This window comes from Lineus longissimus, chromosome 19 (assembly GCF_910592395.1).
Source record: "Lineus longissimus chromosome 19, tnLinLong1.2, whole genome shotgun sequence".
Lineage (NCBI taxonomy): Eukaryota > Metazoa > Nemertea > Pilidiophora > Heteronemertea > Lineidae > Lineus > Lineus longissimus.
The window spans coordinates 13,571,250-13,589,576 of record NC_088326.1 but is presented as its reverse complement, the minus strand read 5'-3'; the positions used below and the strand labels follow the sequence as shown (position 1 = coordinate 13,589,576).

The window sequence follows — 18,327 nt, the reverse complement described above, 5'->3', positions numbered from 1 at the left end:
CGGTCCGTTACCTCCATTCATACCTTTCAAAGAAAAGCATATATCGCGCGCCTCGAATTGTGGTGAGCCAATCTGAACGCTGATTTAAAAATTGGGATTTTTCATGAATAAGTCATTTTCATTCTCACCTTCAGTCTTGGCATGCTGCCAACATACACTTTTAACACAGCGTTTTTGAACGCAGAAGACTAGAAGCGAGGTTGTTGAGATCATAAACCAACTGGAGTGGCTTGTGTGACGATTGGTACAGATTGCCACACCAATTGAGACACCCTTTTAAAAGACAACTATAGGTATCGATGACATTAGCCATCTGACTACTGTGGACGAGCACGGAGATCATTCAATTCGGTAATGAACGGAAATAATCGGGCAATATCCGATTCCTCTTGACTGATGACGACGGCATATGAACATCATCAGCATCGACACTCGGCAATTCATTGTGCAAGGACAATAAAATGCATCCACATTCAATGCCATCAAACCTAGCGAACATGAGCCAACTATCGGTTTATAAAGTCATTCCGGCAAAAATAACAATTTTAACCATCCACTCCCCGAGCGAGATCGGTAACCGGAAAAACGCCGACCGACCGACCGACCGACCGACCGACTGACCGACCGACCTTCCGACCTACCAACCCAAGGAGTTTCGTAGTTGAGTCGCAGGTCTCATAAGTCAATGTGATATATCCAATCCACGATAGCAGGTCACGTGAAATGAAATTGTAAACAAGCGCACGTGCGCTGGTCAAATGACAACAAAGTTGCAGTTCATGCATTGCATCGGTCGAGACACTCGAGTAGAAAAACTACAGTGCATAGATTAGGCCCAAATCATGTTTTTATATCCACCGACCATGTAGACAAAGCATATCTTTAGATTATCGTTATCAGTTCCTTACCGCGTGGGCTCGTTTTCCCGGTATAATTGACTGGAGATGCTGCTGTCAGACACGTCGGACTCCATCACGTCCATTGCGCTGGGCACTACACAGATACATGTGCTATAGAGAAGCGAAAGGGATAATGCATATGACGGTAGGTTGGCAGGTCAGTCGGTCGGTCGGTCGGCGTTTTTCCGGTTACCGGGCTATGAGGCGCGAATGGGATGCCGTAAGTGAGGTTGTCAGAGTCGGCGAGTAGGTCGGTCGGTCGGTCGGTCGGTCGGCGTTTTTCCGGTTACCCTATCGATCTGCTCGAAAGACTTTGGCCACTTCCTTATCGGCAAGGCCACCATGCCGCCAGATATGAAAGGCACGAGTGTAACGCCATGGATGTCACTTGAGGAAACATATACAATGTATATGATTTAACCTGTCTTGGCCTTGTGTATAATAGCAACAAGGTATGAATAGATCAGTTCATTTACGAGCTGTTTTTTCAGCGGAAGTTCACTATTCTTGGCTAGTACGCATCCATTCGTAGGGCTTACACATTGTTGCTGGCAAATCGGGTAAGAACAACAAATTCTACTGTCCGTCTATCTTCGCCATGACCATCCTGGGTTTTTTCATTAGAATGGTTGTATTACCTTTGCCTAGCTGCATGGTGCAATTTTATAGCAGCCTTCAAAATGACCGACTCCCCTTGGGGAAAATATGTCTCATTTTCACCATGGTAAATTCATAATACACCATCATGGTAAACTGACAGCACTTAAACATGGCGAATAGCAATGGTGAGCATGGTAATATCTGATTTCACCATGTATGGTGAACGCTGAATTCACCATGGTGAAATCAGATTTTACAATCTTTTTCGTAAGGGTTGGGCCCAAAACCTCCGATGTAAGACACCATGCACCTCCGATCTGGGACAGCATTTTCTCAGGAAAATGACTTTTGACGCTGAGTTCTGTCCTCGCTCGAGGCGTATCAGGTCTCTTGTCTTCCTGGTTTCCCCGGCAAACAACTGAGGAAGCCTATTGGTTTTACACCATTATGAAAATTACTCTTTTGGCTGGGGAAGCCCAGTAACGGATTTACGAAAACAAAGAATTCATCTTTCGTAAATCGCATTTCGTGACTATTGCAGAAACCATTGCTTTGACTGTTGACTATTTTCTCGCGAGCCGCTTACGATAAGAAATACATGTATCTCAAATCCTGTTTACGGATGTCGCTGAATTGTCGTTTTCTGATATGAGCTGCCAATCTCATCACTTTCACAGGAAGACTTCATCAACTGAGATCATATATCCCAACGACATGTTACCTGTCACAACACTGACAACCATCACTACCATCGTCAACAATGGAACCATGGCAATACAAACAATTCCGACAGACGAGATATGGATCGTCATTGCCGGTTTCGTGATCGCCTTCGTCCTCGCTTTTGGAATTGGCGCCAATGACGTAGCAAATTCATTCGCTACATCAGTTGGCGCGAAAGTCTTAACTCTCCTGCAAGCGTGTATCCTTGCCTCGGTGTTTGAAACAGTAGGGGGCGTGCTGATCGGAGCTAAGGTTTCGGACACCATCAGGAAAGGCATAATTGATGTGACGTTATTCGCTGGACAGGAGAAGTTGCTACTCGTAGGCAATGTGGCAGCCCTGGCGGGTGAGTGTCGAACAACAGAAAAGCGATTTTAGACTTTCGGGGTCATCCCATTTACCTCACCCAGTCAGTACCCTTTGCTTGGCAGGTCTATAATAATCTCAAACTGTCACGCGCGCATAATTCCAACTAGTCTAATCATGAAGTCAATGCAACTATTAGTTGGGGTTAAAAGATTAATTGACGAATGATGCCCCCTTGCTCTTTGTATAAAACTGCATACAAAACTAGAGGCCTGGCGGCCTGAATTGCTACGCTGGCGGAATTGAATAGCAAGGAATGAGATGAATGACAAGAGAATGTATGCATGTACCAGAATGTAGGTTTATGGTAGATAGGGAGATGTGGACAGACTAGATGGAATCAAGCTTAGAGAAATCGGGCCAAAGTCATGAAGGGCGTTTAGCTTAAAACAGCGTTTAACCACTGAATAAACAGGTTCAGGTCATGTAAATCTTCACAGACTATGAATAGGCCCTGAAACTAATTAGGGAGAAGTTACACACGTCTAACCCTTAAACGCCCTTTATGAATTTGGCCCCTAGGGTTTTATCGGCAATATCGATAAGAATTAGACAAAATAACCCCACAAAACGACCAGTTCCAAAGGCATGTTGACATTGACTATTGAGAATCAAAATATAGGGAAATACCACTTTCTAACTGCTCGTTATGACAAATTTAGATTGGAACTATGTTTTGAAATGAACGTACACACTCCTGGCGCAGCTACAGAAAATTCTGATGAAAATACAACTATTTTGCTGGAACTACTTTCGGCCAGCTCCAGCTGCAAAGCCAGCGTAGCTAATAAAACATGCATTCAGTTCGTAACCAGCATTTTTTCACTCCAGGTGCCTGTGTTTGGCTGTTAATTGCGACCATTTTCAAGATGCCTGTGTCTGGTACTCATAGTATCGTAGGGGCAAGCTTGGGCTACGCGCTAGTTGCGTTCAGTGGTCGGGGAATCCGATGGATACAGCTCCTATTGATAGGTAACTTAACCAGTTCCAGTTTAGTTCTCCATCATGACTGAAAATGGAGACCTCATTTAAGACTCAGGGTTGTGTCCTTTACGTAATCGTGGTCCAAAGATACATTTAAATTGTATCACGCCAGCTTTTATAATAGGCGAAGCTGGACGCAATGTAAGCCCTGTATATCATTCTGTTGCCACAACTGTAATCTTCTTCTACGCGGCGACAGCATATGTGTTGTTCAAAATGTCCCGCGATAATTATAAAGTACTTTTGGTATTTCCAAGCCAATTTTGAGCTATGTTATTTCCTCTTCAGTGTCCTCATGGTTCATATCTCCTCTCCTCGCTGGGGGCGCCTCGGTGCTTATATTCGCTGTCATAAGAAGATTCATCCTGGATAAAGTAAGTACATTTGTACATGTACATGCAAGTATGGTCAGATTCGGCTCTGCACTTGGCCAAAGCAGTCTCCGCACGGGGTTTATTGTCCAGGTTGGTTTTACTGAGTCTTCAGATTCACAGTTGAGACTTTCGCATCGCTTGGAACAACTGTCCGAAAACCACCTGTCGCACTCTTTCAAAGTTCTGCATTCATCAAGTCCAAAGGGAGAGAAGCTTACTGTATGATATACGTGTAAACATCTCCTTGATTTCAGGATGAGCCCCTGGATCCGGGGTTGTTGTTCCTCCCCTTCATCTACGCGCTGACCGTTATGATCAATGTGTTCTCCATATTCCAGAGTGGAACACCGAGTAAGTGCACCCTCCTCCCCGAGTAACCAAAAAAAAAAATTTTTTTCACTGGTTTTTTGTTTTCTGCTCAAAATGAACCAACATCATCAGTCCCAAAACTTTTTTGACTTTGAAAATTTTTCAAAATTTTGACTTTTTTTCTTCCTTGACTTTGGGTCATCTGAGTCCTAGACTCCAAGCGGAGCTCTGGACCCGAAGCAGACACCGGAAATGATTTTCAGATGTCGTCTTTATTCGGCGAGCAGATTCGGCCACATTAGGATATCGTCGGGACTATCCTAGCCATGCACTAAGCTTTATTGACAACATACTAATATTTGTTTTGACCTGCAACCAGCTCATTTCCCTGCTGGTGACAACGTTCATGGCAATAATCCCAGAACGACCCTACATGACTACATTAGCAATAAAGAAGTCTTATATGAATGTTCCCCGTTTCTCTTGCAGCTTTAGGGTTCGACAATATTCCGCTGTGGGGCAGTGTGGTGCTGACTGTCGGTGCGGGGCTGATTGTTGGTGTTCTGGTCAGGTGTGTGGTTGTACCGAGGATGCGGGTGAAAGTTTTAGGTAGGCATCCCACCAGAGTTTGGGGTTAGGCTCGCGGTAAAGGTTACAAATATCTCCCTCATCAGGGTCCGCATCATGTATTGCAAAATTTGCTGGCAGCAACGTCTCGAAGAACGTGCCAGAATGCTGCTTGAGACTATAAGTGCTTAAAAAACAATAATTTATGCTTGAAAACCTATCATTCAGTTGTCGAGTAGCTGACCTATCTGACAAGTTGTGTCAACATGCATGAGCCACTCGGGTGTCACGAGTGAACGTCAAGAGACACACATTGATCGTCAAATAGTGATTTTTAATCGGAATTAGAACGGTTTGATTGACATTTTTTAAAAACACGGCGGAATTTTTAAGATCTAAACTGAAGCACCGGATTCCAAGTTTATAGACATACTGAAACATGAAAACATCGATTTGACCGACAAGTTGTTATGAAAGGACCGAACTCTGGCCCTCGCTCCTGATCTCCGAGTGAAGCCATTGTCCGATATCGTCAGGCAATGGTGACTGGTTTAAGTACGTTGTCAGGTCTTTAAATTCTCATCGTACTGAGGTATTGTACTTTTTACTGGCATTCAGCATGCCAGCAGGGGCCAACTCATCGGGACCTTCCCTGACCACTTTGAAAACGTTGTCAGACGTCTGAAGAGTTAATGTGGGAGCCGTTTTGTTTTTATCTAGAAGAATGCGACACTGACGTCACACTCCGGAAATGCGAAACAAAGTCAAAAGAGGACACTGCGGCGGTCTCGCATATGAGGACGACATCGGGGGCAGTCGAGGTGGCCGTGTTGGTTCCCAAAGAGACGAGGAAATACTCCAGGGTCAGTACAAAGGTAAAAAAAATTGCCACAAAGGAAAACAGGTTCACTGCTTGGATAGATAGTGGGAGACTTTCTGTAAGAACCATATACATCTAATTCCATGGCATGTTGCATCTTGTCAGATATTGGTCTGTTGTGCGATTCCATCTGGTCAGATATTGGTCAGTTCTCCGATTCCATCTGGTCAGATATTGGTCAGTTCTCCGATTCCATCTGGTCCGATATTGGTCTGTTGTGCGATTCATTTGCCATTTAAAGTTGAAACTGGCCTCAAGAAACGGACAGGCTCGTGATTTATAAAGATAGGTCGGGAAGAGGTTTTCTCGACTTAATTCTTGGTCAGCTAAATAGACATTGATCCATGTGTTTAATTGTGTGGCATAAGAATCAACTCCTTCTGACTAGAGACGATGTCAATATTAAAGCACCGTGAGAGACACGTGATTATTCAAATCTCTTCAGGCTCACAGCATCATTGGAGTTGATCCCGGTGATCACGTGTTACGTCAGCTACAACAGCCGAAACAAAAGAGCATCATTGGAGTTGATCCCGGTGATCACGTGTTACGTCAGCTACAACAGCCGAAACAAAAGAGCATCATTGGAGTTGATCCCGGTGATCACGTGTTACGTCAGCTACAACAGCCGAAACAAAAGAGCAAAGGTTATGGGACCATAAGTACCGAGAAGAAAGATCCAGAAAAGGTAAGTTGACAAGTCATTCAACCTCTGTCGATGAAGTGTTGAAATAGAAAAACGGTCCCGCCCCAGTGTGTTCTGACGGATAATGGTGTATGGTTCTGTAGCGGCCATGCACGTCAATAGATTAGAGATTGAAGCGGATAATGGTATCCTTTGTTCTCCAAACAATGCACACCAAGGACCATTCTGACTTCACCTGATACTTATTCCATGGGGAGATTTCAGTTCTACTGCTACACCGGTTGCCAAGAATGCCCATGCATATAAAGTTGATCGAGGCAGTACCTTCAAAATGACCTGAAAATATTCGAAGTAATTGCCGAGCCAATAAATGATGATCGGGTCGGAGAACGGCCACAGTCCGCTAGGATGGACTGGGCCTACTCTTAAACAATACCAAGGCGCGAACGACTAGAGAAATCCCACCGCTCTAGATAATGGTGAAGGGACAAATGAGCTTCAGGCATTGTTCGTGATAGTGACAACATGCTTTTACTTGCAGCAATCAGAGAGACGAACTGCTAACATCCAGGACAGGGTGGAAACAAAAACACTATTTACAAGTCTTCAGATTCTCACTGCCATATTTGGATCATTTGCGCATGGCGGAAATGACGTGAGGTACGTTGATGATAAAACATACCCAGGTACAGCAAGGACTTTCTCCAGACTACCTCACCACTCATGAGTCCTGTCTCTTTGGTTCTGGAATATAAACAATGCTGCACTCCAATTAACACAAAAAGGGCCTGGTGTGGCCGTCAATGACATTAGATCTTACTGAAATCAGAGAAAGCAGTTCCTATAACATTTTCCTCTCTTGCAGCAACGCCATTGGTCCTTTGGTTGGGATTTGGCTGGTCAGCACGGAGGGGTCCGTCCTTCAAGAGTCGAGCACACCTCTTTGGCTGCTGGCGTTCGGGGGCGTGGGCATCTGCGCTGGGCTGTGGGTGCTGGGAAGCAGGGTCATTGAGACGCTCGGAGAGGACCTTACTAAGGTCACACCGTCCAGGTAAGATGATCCTAACCCTGACCCTGATTAAATGACCACGTACATGTACCTTCAGTTCGCCCAAATCTCACCAATAGTGCTACAGGGATTTCTCAGTGAGCGTTGAGTATCTCTTACACACCGATTCTCGTGACTATCTAATATGCAGCCATTTACAACGTGCATGACCAACTATAACCTTGTTCATTGCTTCTCAGTAAAAGGTCATCAATCTCGCATCTCAGTGCCAAACCTTCGAAACGGAAGAATGGAATTGAAGGTTGACCTAGTGGCTGTGTCCACGACATGACATTTCTAACCCATCTTTAAGCATCGCGTTGATTTCACATTTTATATTTCACATTTGCAGTGGTTTCTGCATCGAGACCGGCACAGCTTTGACAGTCCTGATCGCCTCTAATATCGGTATCCCCATCAGTACCACACACTGCAAGGTCGGCTCTGTCGTCTGCACAGGGAGATTCAGGTCGAAGGAAAATGTGGACTGGACGGTGTTTCGAAATATCGTGTTGGCGTGGATTGTGACTTTGCCGGTTTCTGGTCTCATCTCGGCGGCCATCTTTGCCGGATTAAGAGAACTTGTGTGATAATACATTGCATTATTTGGTTTCATTTTACATTGACTCTTACCAAGTCAGTCGCAGGTCTGAAATGGACATACAGTCTCCTCCTCAGTACAGGCACCTGACTTGTGGCCGATCGCCCACACGGTGATGTCGTCTGGCATCCTAATTTTCCAGTGAGCCACTAAAATGATCGAAAGAGGTCACTCATATCAAGCAGAGTTCCATAAGTCAGACTGATTATCCGAGCCGTCCGAGGAACTGCACTTAAATTTGTTTTGTTGTTGATGATTGGTGAATCGCTTTTCACGTGACTGTCTTATAAATACTCATGACGCTTGGGAGCTGGGGCACACCGATATTTTTACCCAATCAGAATAATGGAATTTCATTCCAAGATTCAGAATTGGAAATCAACCGACGGTAAATTATTCGCCTGAGATTAAACAGTGATGAAATTGCCAAATGCACTTAATTGTGGTCATGTCTTGTGTTGGATAAACAAACGAGGCTTATTTCATGCGATCCGGACGTGCCATGTTATTGTGCAGGTCATCACAAAGAGAATCAACATTCCCTGTAAATACGGTACATGTTGGTCGATGCCACCCTCATGATGTGTCCTCGGCACATTACCAGTCTGCCGTTATCCTGTCTGTCTATACCCGGACCGCCACCTCTTCCCCATTTCGAATATCACTGCTTAGCTTTTACAAAACAAAGTTACTGCAGGAATAATTCTGGAAGTTGTGAATTAATCTTGCCACACCCTTTGCCTTTAAAAGTTGACAATAGACGCCACCACCATGTCGGCCAGAAGTTGAAATCCGAAAGAAATTGGAACTCTTTCAAAACGAAGTGAATGCCAATTTCAAGGGCGAGAGCGGGTTCTTTGTTTTAAATGTGTTCACATCATCGGCAGCGCTTACAGTGACATATTCCGTCAAGGGTCAGAGGTGGTATGATGGGCTCTGATCTCACACTCATGGGATTGCAATGTGGCATGTTGAACAAGTCAATATCATTTCTTGAGGATAGCCTCCAAGAAAGCATGGACATTGCGTTTCTTTTTCCTTGCCAGTTTAGGCCCATTGACCCCATGAAGCTCTTCCTTGGGGGTATATCAATACACTCTATCTTTGTTGGGTCGTTCGACTTTATAACGGTATGGGTCGGTTGGCGGGGTAGTGCAAACCCCCTTCAACCTAGCGAAAATCACTATATACCAGATTTAGATGCAGCCCACCATCGCCATCTCTATTGGAAGTATGGAAATACGCGTGAAAGACCATGTCATGACTGTTGACAGTTAACCATTTCTCCATTCTGTGGTTGAGATCACACCCATGCACTTTGTGGTGCTCATATCACAAGCGGACTCATGGAATCACTATTACACCGCAATAATAGTGATACAATACTTTGCACAAAACATTCAAGATCGCATTTACGATGAATGAGAAAGCCATTTATGTCCATGTGATGAGTGTACACGAAGCATTAAAGTCTTTACATTAGAGTATACATGTGTAGTATGACCTGTTGGACGCATGACAAGTGGAGGCCATGCTAATGATCGGGGGATATAGGAGCTGACAATCTGAAGGAAAAAGAGTTTAACTGGTCGCTGTTTGAAGGTACGTAAGAGACCATTCACCCATCATCTTGTTTGGCACATCCAATCGGCCAAGTTAATATCCCTGTAAACCATTTCGACGAAGTTCGTTTGGGCGATCATGATCAGTGAAGCGTTTGGTTAACATTTATAATCCCGATGTCATTCAACAATGGCACTTATTTTCTCAATCGATGACCTTTTGGGCCCTGATCGGGAATCGTAAGCGCGTTCCCAAAAAGTAGTGAAAAGTCGCTCAGAGGAAGAGTAAGCAACATTCGTGTGAAACCGCTCATTGGCCTTTATTCTTATCTGATTGTTTACCTCCGCAGCTGCCGTTTCCAATGTTGAATAAGTCCCCAGCTGTGCTTTCACAACCTCATGTGCGTTCAACGTAAGGAGAGCTGAAACCCTGTACAATGTACATTTATCACTTGACCCATTCAGTACTAATCAACCGCCTGGCGGTTGATACGTTCAGGAGTCGACCCTGCTGGATCGGTCGTATGGACTCAGGACTAAGTGCATTCGATAGAGAATTAAATTCTAGACAAAATAAGTTCGTTTTGGCACGCCTTGCACGAATATATACATGTAGGTTCATATAAGCCAGACCCGGCATTTTCGAACTTTGCATGACAGATTTGCGTCCAGTTGAAAAAAGTATGTTTCAACTTAACTTGTAAAATACATAGTAAATCACAGTACAGTTTATTCAGATACGTATATGAATTTGAGACAGAATTAGCGACGATATTGACTAAATGATGCGTACGGTTGGTGTGTACACAATGGTGTTTTCTCAGTCCAAGGATGGTGGAATATCTTCATTTAATTGGGATTGATTACTACGTCACATCTCAGTGTGACCAACCAACAGCTGGCGTCGAGCTGTAAACGAGCACACATGCTGACATCATGGCACAATAACGAACACATTAACAGAACATTTGAATACGTGACAATACCACAGTTATGATTCAGTTTGGAAAGGCATGGATAAACTTGAAGTTATTGTGTGATTTTGACGGCTATAAATGTATTATCTACAATTAAATTGATTCAGGATAAGACCACTGACGATGTGACATACTGTGGTGTTTGCGATCTCTGCTGCCATGCCGCTCTGTAGGTATGGCCAGCCGTACTGCCGAGAAGTTAAGGCAGGAATATAGTTTATTGATTCAGGATAAGACCACTGAAGATGTGACATACTGTGGTGTTTGTGATCTCTGCTGCCATGCCGCTCTGTAGGTATGGCCAGCCGTACTGCCGAGAAGTTAAGGCAGGAATATAGTTTATTGATATGAAAACTTTCTGGCCTTTCATCATGTGATAATCAAAGATCCCGTTTATATCCGATCTTTTCCTGATCTAGCTTTAACGTCGATGATGGACAATTAATGCGCGATGGGCCATATTTTATAGTAGAGAATGCAGTCATAAATGGGAGCACCGATATCTTTTGGCCATTAATCCCCGACTCATGTAACCAGTAGCGCAATCTGCCATAGGCCTAAAGCCTCCCAGCATAAAGATCGATCGGTTGGTAGAGTAACGAGAGTTACATATACCTGACACAGGCCTATATGCGATTTACATAAACTACAGCATTGGACTTAAGTGTCTGTAAACATGGACTGAACGCCCATGTCGTACAATGCAATATCTGAATGTGTGCAAAGGAGAAACATCACTATTGTAAGTGTAAGTCAGTTTTTACTTGTATAGGTAAAAACCTGGCCCGTTTTTTACCATAACCTTATAAATAGCACATGACTTGAATATCTTTTGTCGTAGAGACCACTGGGTGCAGGCTGGTCGGTCTATATCATGTTTCATCAAATGGTGGATACATCTGGATCTGTCTGGTTCACGTGTCACATCGATACATCAGTTCCGATGGTGCTAACTCATAAATGAATCCTCATACCGCAACAAAAGTTATTATCGTGTGGCTGATTTAGAAATGATGCACAACACTTGGTGACTGTCAGACCGCGGTTAAAATGAGTTGGTCGATCCAAGGAAGTTTTATAGTGAAATATTACCACCATGGTCGATCCAAGGAAGTTTTATAGTGAAATAGTACCACCATGGTCGATGATAGTGAAATAGTACCACCATGGTCGATGCAAAACTTGAAGGTTGTGAAACGATCTTGTATTTTCAGACGATAGGAGCCGACACTTGGTAAAAGCATGGCTGATGAGCCAACGCCAGGAAATAGCAACCTTCAAAAATACATTCCAGAGAGCAACAATCGAAATGGCGTCGTCGCCGTTGAATCTCAAGGTCACGAGCAAGAAGATCAAGGTCACACCGAAGTAGAAGTGCGGTGCGGCTACGGGAGAAGCCATCCGGGATGTTTACAACACTGCAACAACACCAAAATCGCCCTGGTAGTGCTGAGTTTTTATGCAATAGTACAAGGTGGGCGCTTTCTCTAGCATTCTATATTTATGTTTTAGCAACCAGCTATGAAACTTGAGGTATAAGTACCTTTTTATCTATGGTTAGGGGTTTTAACCCCATAACCTTGACAGTCATCATCATCACCGTCATTCTATATTTATGTTTTAGCAACCAGCTATGAAACTTGAGGTATAAGTACCTTTTTATCTATGGTTAGGGGTTTTAACCCCATAACCTTGACAGTCATCATCATCACCGTTATCGTCATAGCATAACATAAAGATTTGTGAAGCCCCTTTCGCCATAACAGGATCACGTCGCCTACCCTTGAAATCGCCTCTCAAACAGCAATGTCTTCAACGACCGCTTTGAAGAACTGACCTGTGATCATCATCATCATCATCACAACCCCTTTTTTTCCAGGATTCGTTGTCAACGGAATCAACAATGTGAACACGACAATGTACGAACGCCGGTTCGGCTTTTCCAGTCTCGAGGTGTCCATGATCTCGAGCGCCTACGAACTGGCAGCGGGCATCTTCGTCATCCCGATTGGTTACTATGGACGCATCGGACACAAGCCCCGCTGGTTGGCTGCCGCTTGCGTAATCATGGGCATTGGGTCTTGCATCATGTTTCTTCCGCACTTCACCACTGGTTTATATGATGCAGGTTCGAGTACAGTTCGCGACCTCTGCTCAGGTAAGTCAGTTTTCGGTGACTCTACAGTGGTACCTTGAATGCAGACGCGACGATGCAAGTCACTGGTACCACCAGCATTACTGCTTGTACCGCAAGTATATCTCGCCAGGGGAGCTAGTTGGCCAACTCTGGTTCTCAGACAACCCTAGCTTAACCTCGGTTTCCTCACAGAAACTCCTGCCCAAGCACACAGCCCACGATAAAATGCTAAGACTCCGCCACTATTCTGTAGTGATTTGGTGCCACTAATATCATGATCGCCTGCTCATTCGGCTCAATGGAGATTCGCGGACCGTACGAAGCTTCGATGGTCTATGGTCGGCGCTCATTATGTCCACTAAGTAAAGCGCCACCACAGACCATTGGAGAGTCGCGAAACGGGTCGCAGTGGTCTCATGAGAGGAAGAGAAAGAACAAGAAGAGATTGAGATTGTAATATCCGCTTGTTTCATCATCTGTTTTAGGGGACAAAAACACAACCTGTACTGATACAGGTCTCCGTGGCTACCTTGGCGTATTCATCCTGGGCCAGTTCCTGCACGGCATCGGCGGCACGACACTATACACCATCGGCGTTGTCTACCTGGATGATAACGTCAAGACGTACCAGTCACCGACATATGTCGGTAAGTCTTTCAGGCTTTCTTCTTCTTTTACCTGGCTCGAGCTGGATGGGAACATCGTACAACATCCAATAAGGCCGTTTTCATTGTATTTGGAATGTGTCGTTTGCTGCCCGTATTGAGGCATAGAAACCATCCCGTGTATATCCCGTCCGATCCCCAGCCCCATCCTCATAGCAAGAAGCATAAGGCTAGTGCCAACGCCTCTCGAAGCCTTGGCCAATCAAATGCCAAGCAAGTGTCCACGGGATCACAACAGAGCGAACTCGTTGCCAGAATGACCTCACTGTCATCATCAACTTAGAGCAGGTGTCTTGTTTTGTTGCAGGAATAATGGAAGGGTTCGCAGGCCTTGGTCCCGCTCTCGGTTTCATCATCGGAGGCTATCTCCTCGATATCTACGTGGATGCGGATATGGTTGACACTGCCAGGTAAACAATGCTGTTTTGGCCAAAGTTCCATGCTCCTTGGCAAGGATCTTGCTTGATGTGTGATGAACGGCAACGTTTGTGGCTAGTTTATGGCTATGCCCACAGCGTGGGCATGAGTCTTACCCGAATAACTAAGTGGAAGAGTCATGCCCTCTCTCTAGAGCGAAGAGAAAGGTTATACAACATTCCTCTATAGTTTGACCTTGACCTTGACCTTGACATTAAATAATGATTATGGCTGCTGTATAAAAACTTTCCCCTTTAGTTTGACCTTGACCACAATTGACCCGAGTTGGGTTGGAGCTTGGTGGATGGGATTCATGATATCAGCAATAATGGCGATAACAGTTGGCATGTTACTCTTCTGCTTCGGATGGGAGCTACCTGGTACGTAAATAAACTCTGTATTCTATTGTATAAGGTCAGTTGGCTTTGACCTAACACGCCTTGGTCTACACTCGGCTGGTCACAGCCACTATTGTCTGATTCCTCATCAGTGATATGCTCCTCTCATCATTGTTCATTCATGTTGAAAGACGATTTGTCGGTTTGTTTCCGACAGCCTGACCTATCGTAACAAGAAAAGATACTGTTTAAAGCAAAGTCAAACCTTTCCTCACCGTTGTTGCGAAAACATCTTCCATCATCTTGTTATACCTTCAGAGGCTGAGAAGAACCGCGCATGGCGAGACAACCAAGCCCACGCAGACGGCAGTGACGAGACGACATCTCGGGAAGGGTTCGGCTACACGCTCAAGGATATGCCTAAGGCTACTGCGATCCTCATCAAGAACCCAACATTCATGTGCCTGACCTTCGCTGGCGTGTTCGCCATGTTGTGTGCCGGGGGCTTCGCCACTTTCATGCCCAAGTTTATCCAGAACCAGTTCAACCAAACGGCTTCTTGGGCCGCATATCTGACAGGTATGCATGGGGTTCCTTGGGTTTATCCAGAACCAGTTCAACCAGGAGGCTTCTTGGGCCGCATATCTGACAGGAATACATGGGGTTTCTTGGGTTTATTCAGAACCAGTTCAACCAGGAGGCTTCTAGGGCCGCATATCTGACAGGTATACATGGGGTTTCTTGGGTTTATTCAGAACCAGTTCAACCAGGAGGCTTCTAGGGCTGCATTGCTGACAGGTATAGGTGTTCCTTGGGAGGTTCATCTGATGTAAAATCCCAACGCTGTGATGGTATCGAGGGAACTTTACAAATTGCTTATAGTACTTACACCAGGGCTCTTACTGCTAATCGCAGGCCTGTAATGTTACAGGCATCATGGCTTATTGACTGCATCTCGTCGGCCTTGCCATCTTGCCATTAGCAGGTTTAAGACAAATCAACTTGTATCACTTTCTCCTGCAGGTTTTGTGGCGATCCCCTCGGCCGCCGGTGGTCAAATCATAGGCGGAATAGTACCAACCATGAAGAAGTGGAAAGTCCGCGGAATGATACGAATGGGTGCTGTGTCCCTGGGAATTGGTGTACTCGTTCTGCCTTTCTTGTTTGCTAGATGCGAAACGGTAGCTTATGCAGGCTACACAAGGCAGTATGGTAACAGGTAAGCGCGAGACGGCGGCGTATGCTGGCTGCACAAGGCAATAATGCAATCCTTTCACTTGGCAAAGTCTTGATCTTGACCTTATCATTCCAGTTCCGCCATGCGCGAAGGAGCCGTCAACTTAACAGCGACGTGTAACGCGGGGTGTCGATGCAGCACGGTCATCCAGGAGCCAATCTGTGGCCAAGATGGCATGGAATACTTCTCCGCCTGCCACGCTGGTTGTGCCAACTACACCTTGAGAAGTGCCACTACAAAAGTAAGTTTGCTTTCTTGAGGAATATTCTAAACTGTGTTATCTTTGTAAAGCACTCTCTTCGTCATCAGCACTAAGTGAAGAATGGCATTAGTTAAGACAGATTACAAGGGACTGCATTTGATATACCGGCACAGCTAACAATCTCAACCCTGCCAACAAAACTGATCATCCCTGTTTCGTTTTCCAGAACTTTACCGGGTGCTCGTGTATTGCTCAAAGTGTCCTTGTGGAAAATCCAAGTGCCGTAACTTCCGATGTCACCCTGGCAACCACAGGGCGTTGTGACTCTGCCACAAACTGCACACCCCAGCAGTCACTGTTCCTCGCATTCCTATTCGTTGTGATATTCTGTATTTTCCTAGCTTTAACTCCCACGGTCACTGCGACACTCAGGTAAGCCTCCGCCATTCGCCATTCGCCATTCTTCCTCCGAAATTAACAACGCCACCATGCAAGGCGTGGAGAACCCAATGAGCGTCTTGTTAGATCATCTTTAGGACCTGTCGGCAAAGGGACACAAACTGAATGAGTGACGTCAGGACCACCCCAGTCAAACAATTCTAATTGGTCGAAAAATAGTGACAACCCTATTGAGGGAACCTGGGACATTGCAGAGAATGTTTGGTCAATACTACCAAATGTACGCTTCTTCCTAAATCGTACATTAATACTCCATGTACTTGGCAGAGTCAGAGTCCTGAAGACTCTGGCTGAGTGCACCTCTCTCCACGTCTTCTCCACGAACGCCTCCACGAGTTCTATTTTCCATTTCAGATGCGTTCCTGAGAACCTCCGAGGCTACTCCCTCGCTATCCAATGGGTGTTCATTAGATTTCTTGGTGAGTATGTGTAATTTAGTCCATTATGCTACTGATATTGTGTGTGCCAGTTTGGTCAAGAACCGATGCAGACTCAGGTTTTATGCTATTCAGTCCGAAATGTGTGTTGGTGGAAATCCACATTGCTATAACGAAGTATGTGCATTATATTTGTCCTTTAAACGTGACAGTATGGTCCTAGTTATTCATATTTCAGTCTTATTCGGTCCCATTTCTTAATTACTCTCTAGTTGTCACAACCCGTCAGTCTCTCGCCATCCTCGTTCCAGGTAGCATACCCGGTCCGTTAGTATTCGGCGCAGTAGTGGATAGCTCATGCATCGTGTGGCAGGACAAGTGTGGGAAGCGAGGTTCCTGTTGGATCTACGACGGTTTCACCACAAGCTGGCGACTTCTCATTCTCTCTGCGATGGCCATCTTTTTTTCCTTTTTCTTCATGTTGATGGCGTCGCTGGTTTATAAACCTCCGCACGAGGATAAAGAAAAGACCGCGGTTCCCATGGAGGGGAAGGAAAACAAGGCCTTCCAAGACGACGAAAAAGATGACCGCACGAAGGTCAAGGTCGTGGACGGTCAGGGTCATCACAATCCTGGTTTTACAACCGATTTATAGAGAGGAGTGTGTTTTGTGATTTATAGAGGAGTGTGTTTTGTGATTACATACCGTCCATATGCCCTGCATAATTGCGCTTGGATACTTCAGGACGAGGTGGCTCTTCAAGCGATCACCGCTGGCGGAGAAAAACTGACAAATGACTGGACACCATTCGTGATAAGTCCCTCATCTCAACCTCCCTTGGTCGTTAGGGGACCGAGAAGGCTGGCGCTTCAAATCGTTGAATTGAACTCTTAGTGGCTGGTTGTTCAAAACCATCTAAGGTCACCCACTCGGCTTCTGTGTGCTCGCTGTGCTTCAGTTAAGCCCAGTGAAACGCCGGTTAAACTAGTTAACGGCGAGTTAGAGAGAGACTAAGTTGTTCTGGGTCCTGACTCGTATTGTGCTCAATCCCACTCATCCCTTTGCTGAATCTCAGCCAGCTGCCTGTGCAATATTGTGTATCACTTGGCACGAGTGCCATTGATGGACGTGCTCTGTAGAATTAGCTCACTCTTGTGGTTGCTCAAAATTGCATTTCCCATGAATATTCTACTCATAACAAAAATATAGAAAGGTTTTGCATGCGAAGTTCACAGCCAGTACCATACTGGGTTATAGATAATGCAAGGATAAGAACATATCACTACACGCTTTGGTGAAGGTTAGTTTACATGGTACCAAACCAGACCAGATCAGGAGAGATCATGAACGACGTAATCTCATAAATATGTACCAAGTTTTCAAGACATGATAGTCCACTTCTTCGCCCACATCGAGCCACACGTACCGGCTCACCGATCTTAACTGATCCGGCTCGGTTTTGTCTCGTGTAAACAGTACAGATAACCCGAGATGGTGACGACTGGTGAAGGCGGTTGTAAAAAGACGAACAGATATTTTTCAATGATGTACATAATTGCTGGATCCCCTGGTTAGAATGGAGTCATAGTCATCACAACATGCCAAGGCACTTTAAGCTGTATTATGTTATACCCGTGTATTTATTCTCTGTTGGCGCTTGCCTTGTTATTGACAATGTATAAAGTCGAAAGCGAAGAGACAAAGGATCTATCAATCTGATGTGAATGCAATTTGATAAATAATGTGAGATAGTGAAATGGATATAATGAAAAATTAAAGCAATATATTTCCAAGGTCCTCTGGCTCCCATTGATCTCTCTGATAATGACGCTACCTCCGACTGTTGTCATGGACTAGCGGGGCGGTAATGTGGCATATCACCCCGATCTCTCTGACTATGTATGTGGGACCTTTATGGCGCTCCCTGCTCGACACATAAGTTACACTGCCTCAATGAA

The 18,327-nt window shown here is 45.0% G+C and overlaps 2 protein-coding genes across 6 annotated transcripts; both read left to right on the top strand.

Moving 5' to 3' along the window:
* Positions 1 to 1,267: 1,267 nt before the first annotated feature.
* Positions 1,268 to 8,335, top strand: LOC135503099 (sodium-dependent phosphate transporter 1-B-like). 3 transcript variants are annotated; one of them, XM_064796436.1, is made up of 11 exons: positions 1,268 to 1,459; positions 2,177 to 2,568; positions 3,420 to 3,560; positions 3,861 to 3,946; positions 4,201 to 4,297; positions 4,745 to 4,864; positions 5,546 to 5,685; positions 6,148 to 6,390; positions 6,890 to 7,008; positions 7,214 to 7,399; positions 7,749 to 8,335. In XM_064796436.1, exons 2-11 carry the CDS (start codon positions 2,214 to 2,216, stop codon positions 7,984 to 7,986), a joined length of 1,725 nt encoding a protein of 574 aa, XP_064652506.1. In that variant the 5' UTR covers positions 1,268 to 1,459; positions 2,177 to 2,213; the 3' UTR covers positions 7,987 to 8,335. The 3 variants fall into 3 exon arrangements, with proteins under 3 accessions (XP_064652506.1, XP_064652504.1, XP_064652505.1); XM_064796434.1 differs by having other exon boundaries at positions 5,543 to 5,685; XM_064796435.1 differs by having other exon boundaries at positions 1,271 to 1,351; positions 5,543 to 5,685.
* A 708-nt stretch (positions 8,336 to 9,043) lies between these two features.
* On the top strand, positions 9,044 to 18,164 carry LOC135503098 (solute carrier organic anion transporter family member 4C1-like). 3 transcript variants are annotated; one of them, XM_064796431.1, is made up of 12 exons: positions 9,044 to 9,599; positions 11,751 to 12,010; positions 12,416 to 12,694; positions 13,159 to 13,320; positions 13,646 to 13,748; positions 14,014 to 14,135; positions 14,412 to 14,672; positions 15,117 to 15,312; positions 15,406 to 15,571; positions 15,759 to 15,964; positions 16,346 to 16,410; positions 16,680 to 18,164. In XM_064796431.1, the coding sequence occupies exons 2-12, from the start codon at positions 11,779 to 11,781 to the stop codon at positions 17,021 to 17,023; spliced, it is 2,136 nt and encodes a 711-aa protein (XP_064652501.1). In that variant the 5' UTR covers positions 9,044 to 9,599; positions 11,751 to 11,778; the 3' UTR covers positions 17,024 to 18,164. The 3 variants fall into 3 exon arrangements, with proteins under 3 accessions (XP_064652501.1, XP_064652503.1, XP_064652502.1); XM_064796433.1 differs by lacking the exon at positions 9,044 to 9,599 and adding an exon at positions 10,756 to 10,827; XM_064796432.1 differs by lacking the exon at positions 9,044 to 9,599 and adding an exon at positions 10,756 to 10,831.
* Positions 18,165 to 18,327: the final 163 nt, after the last annotated feature.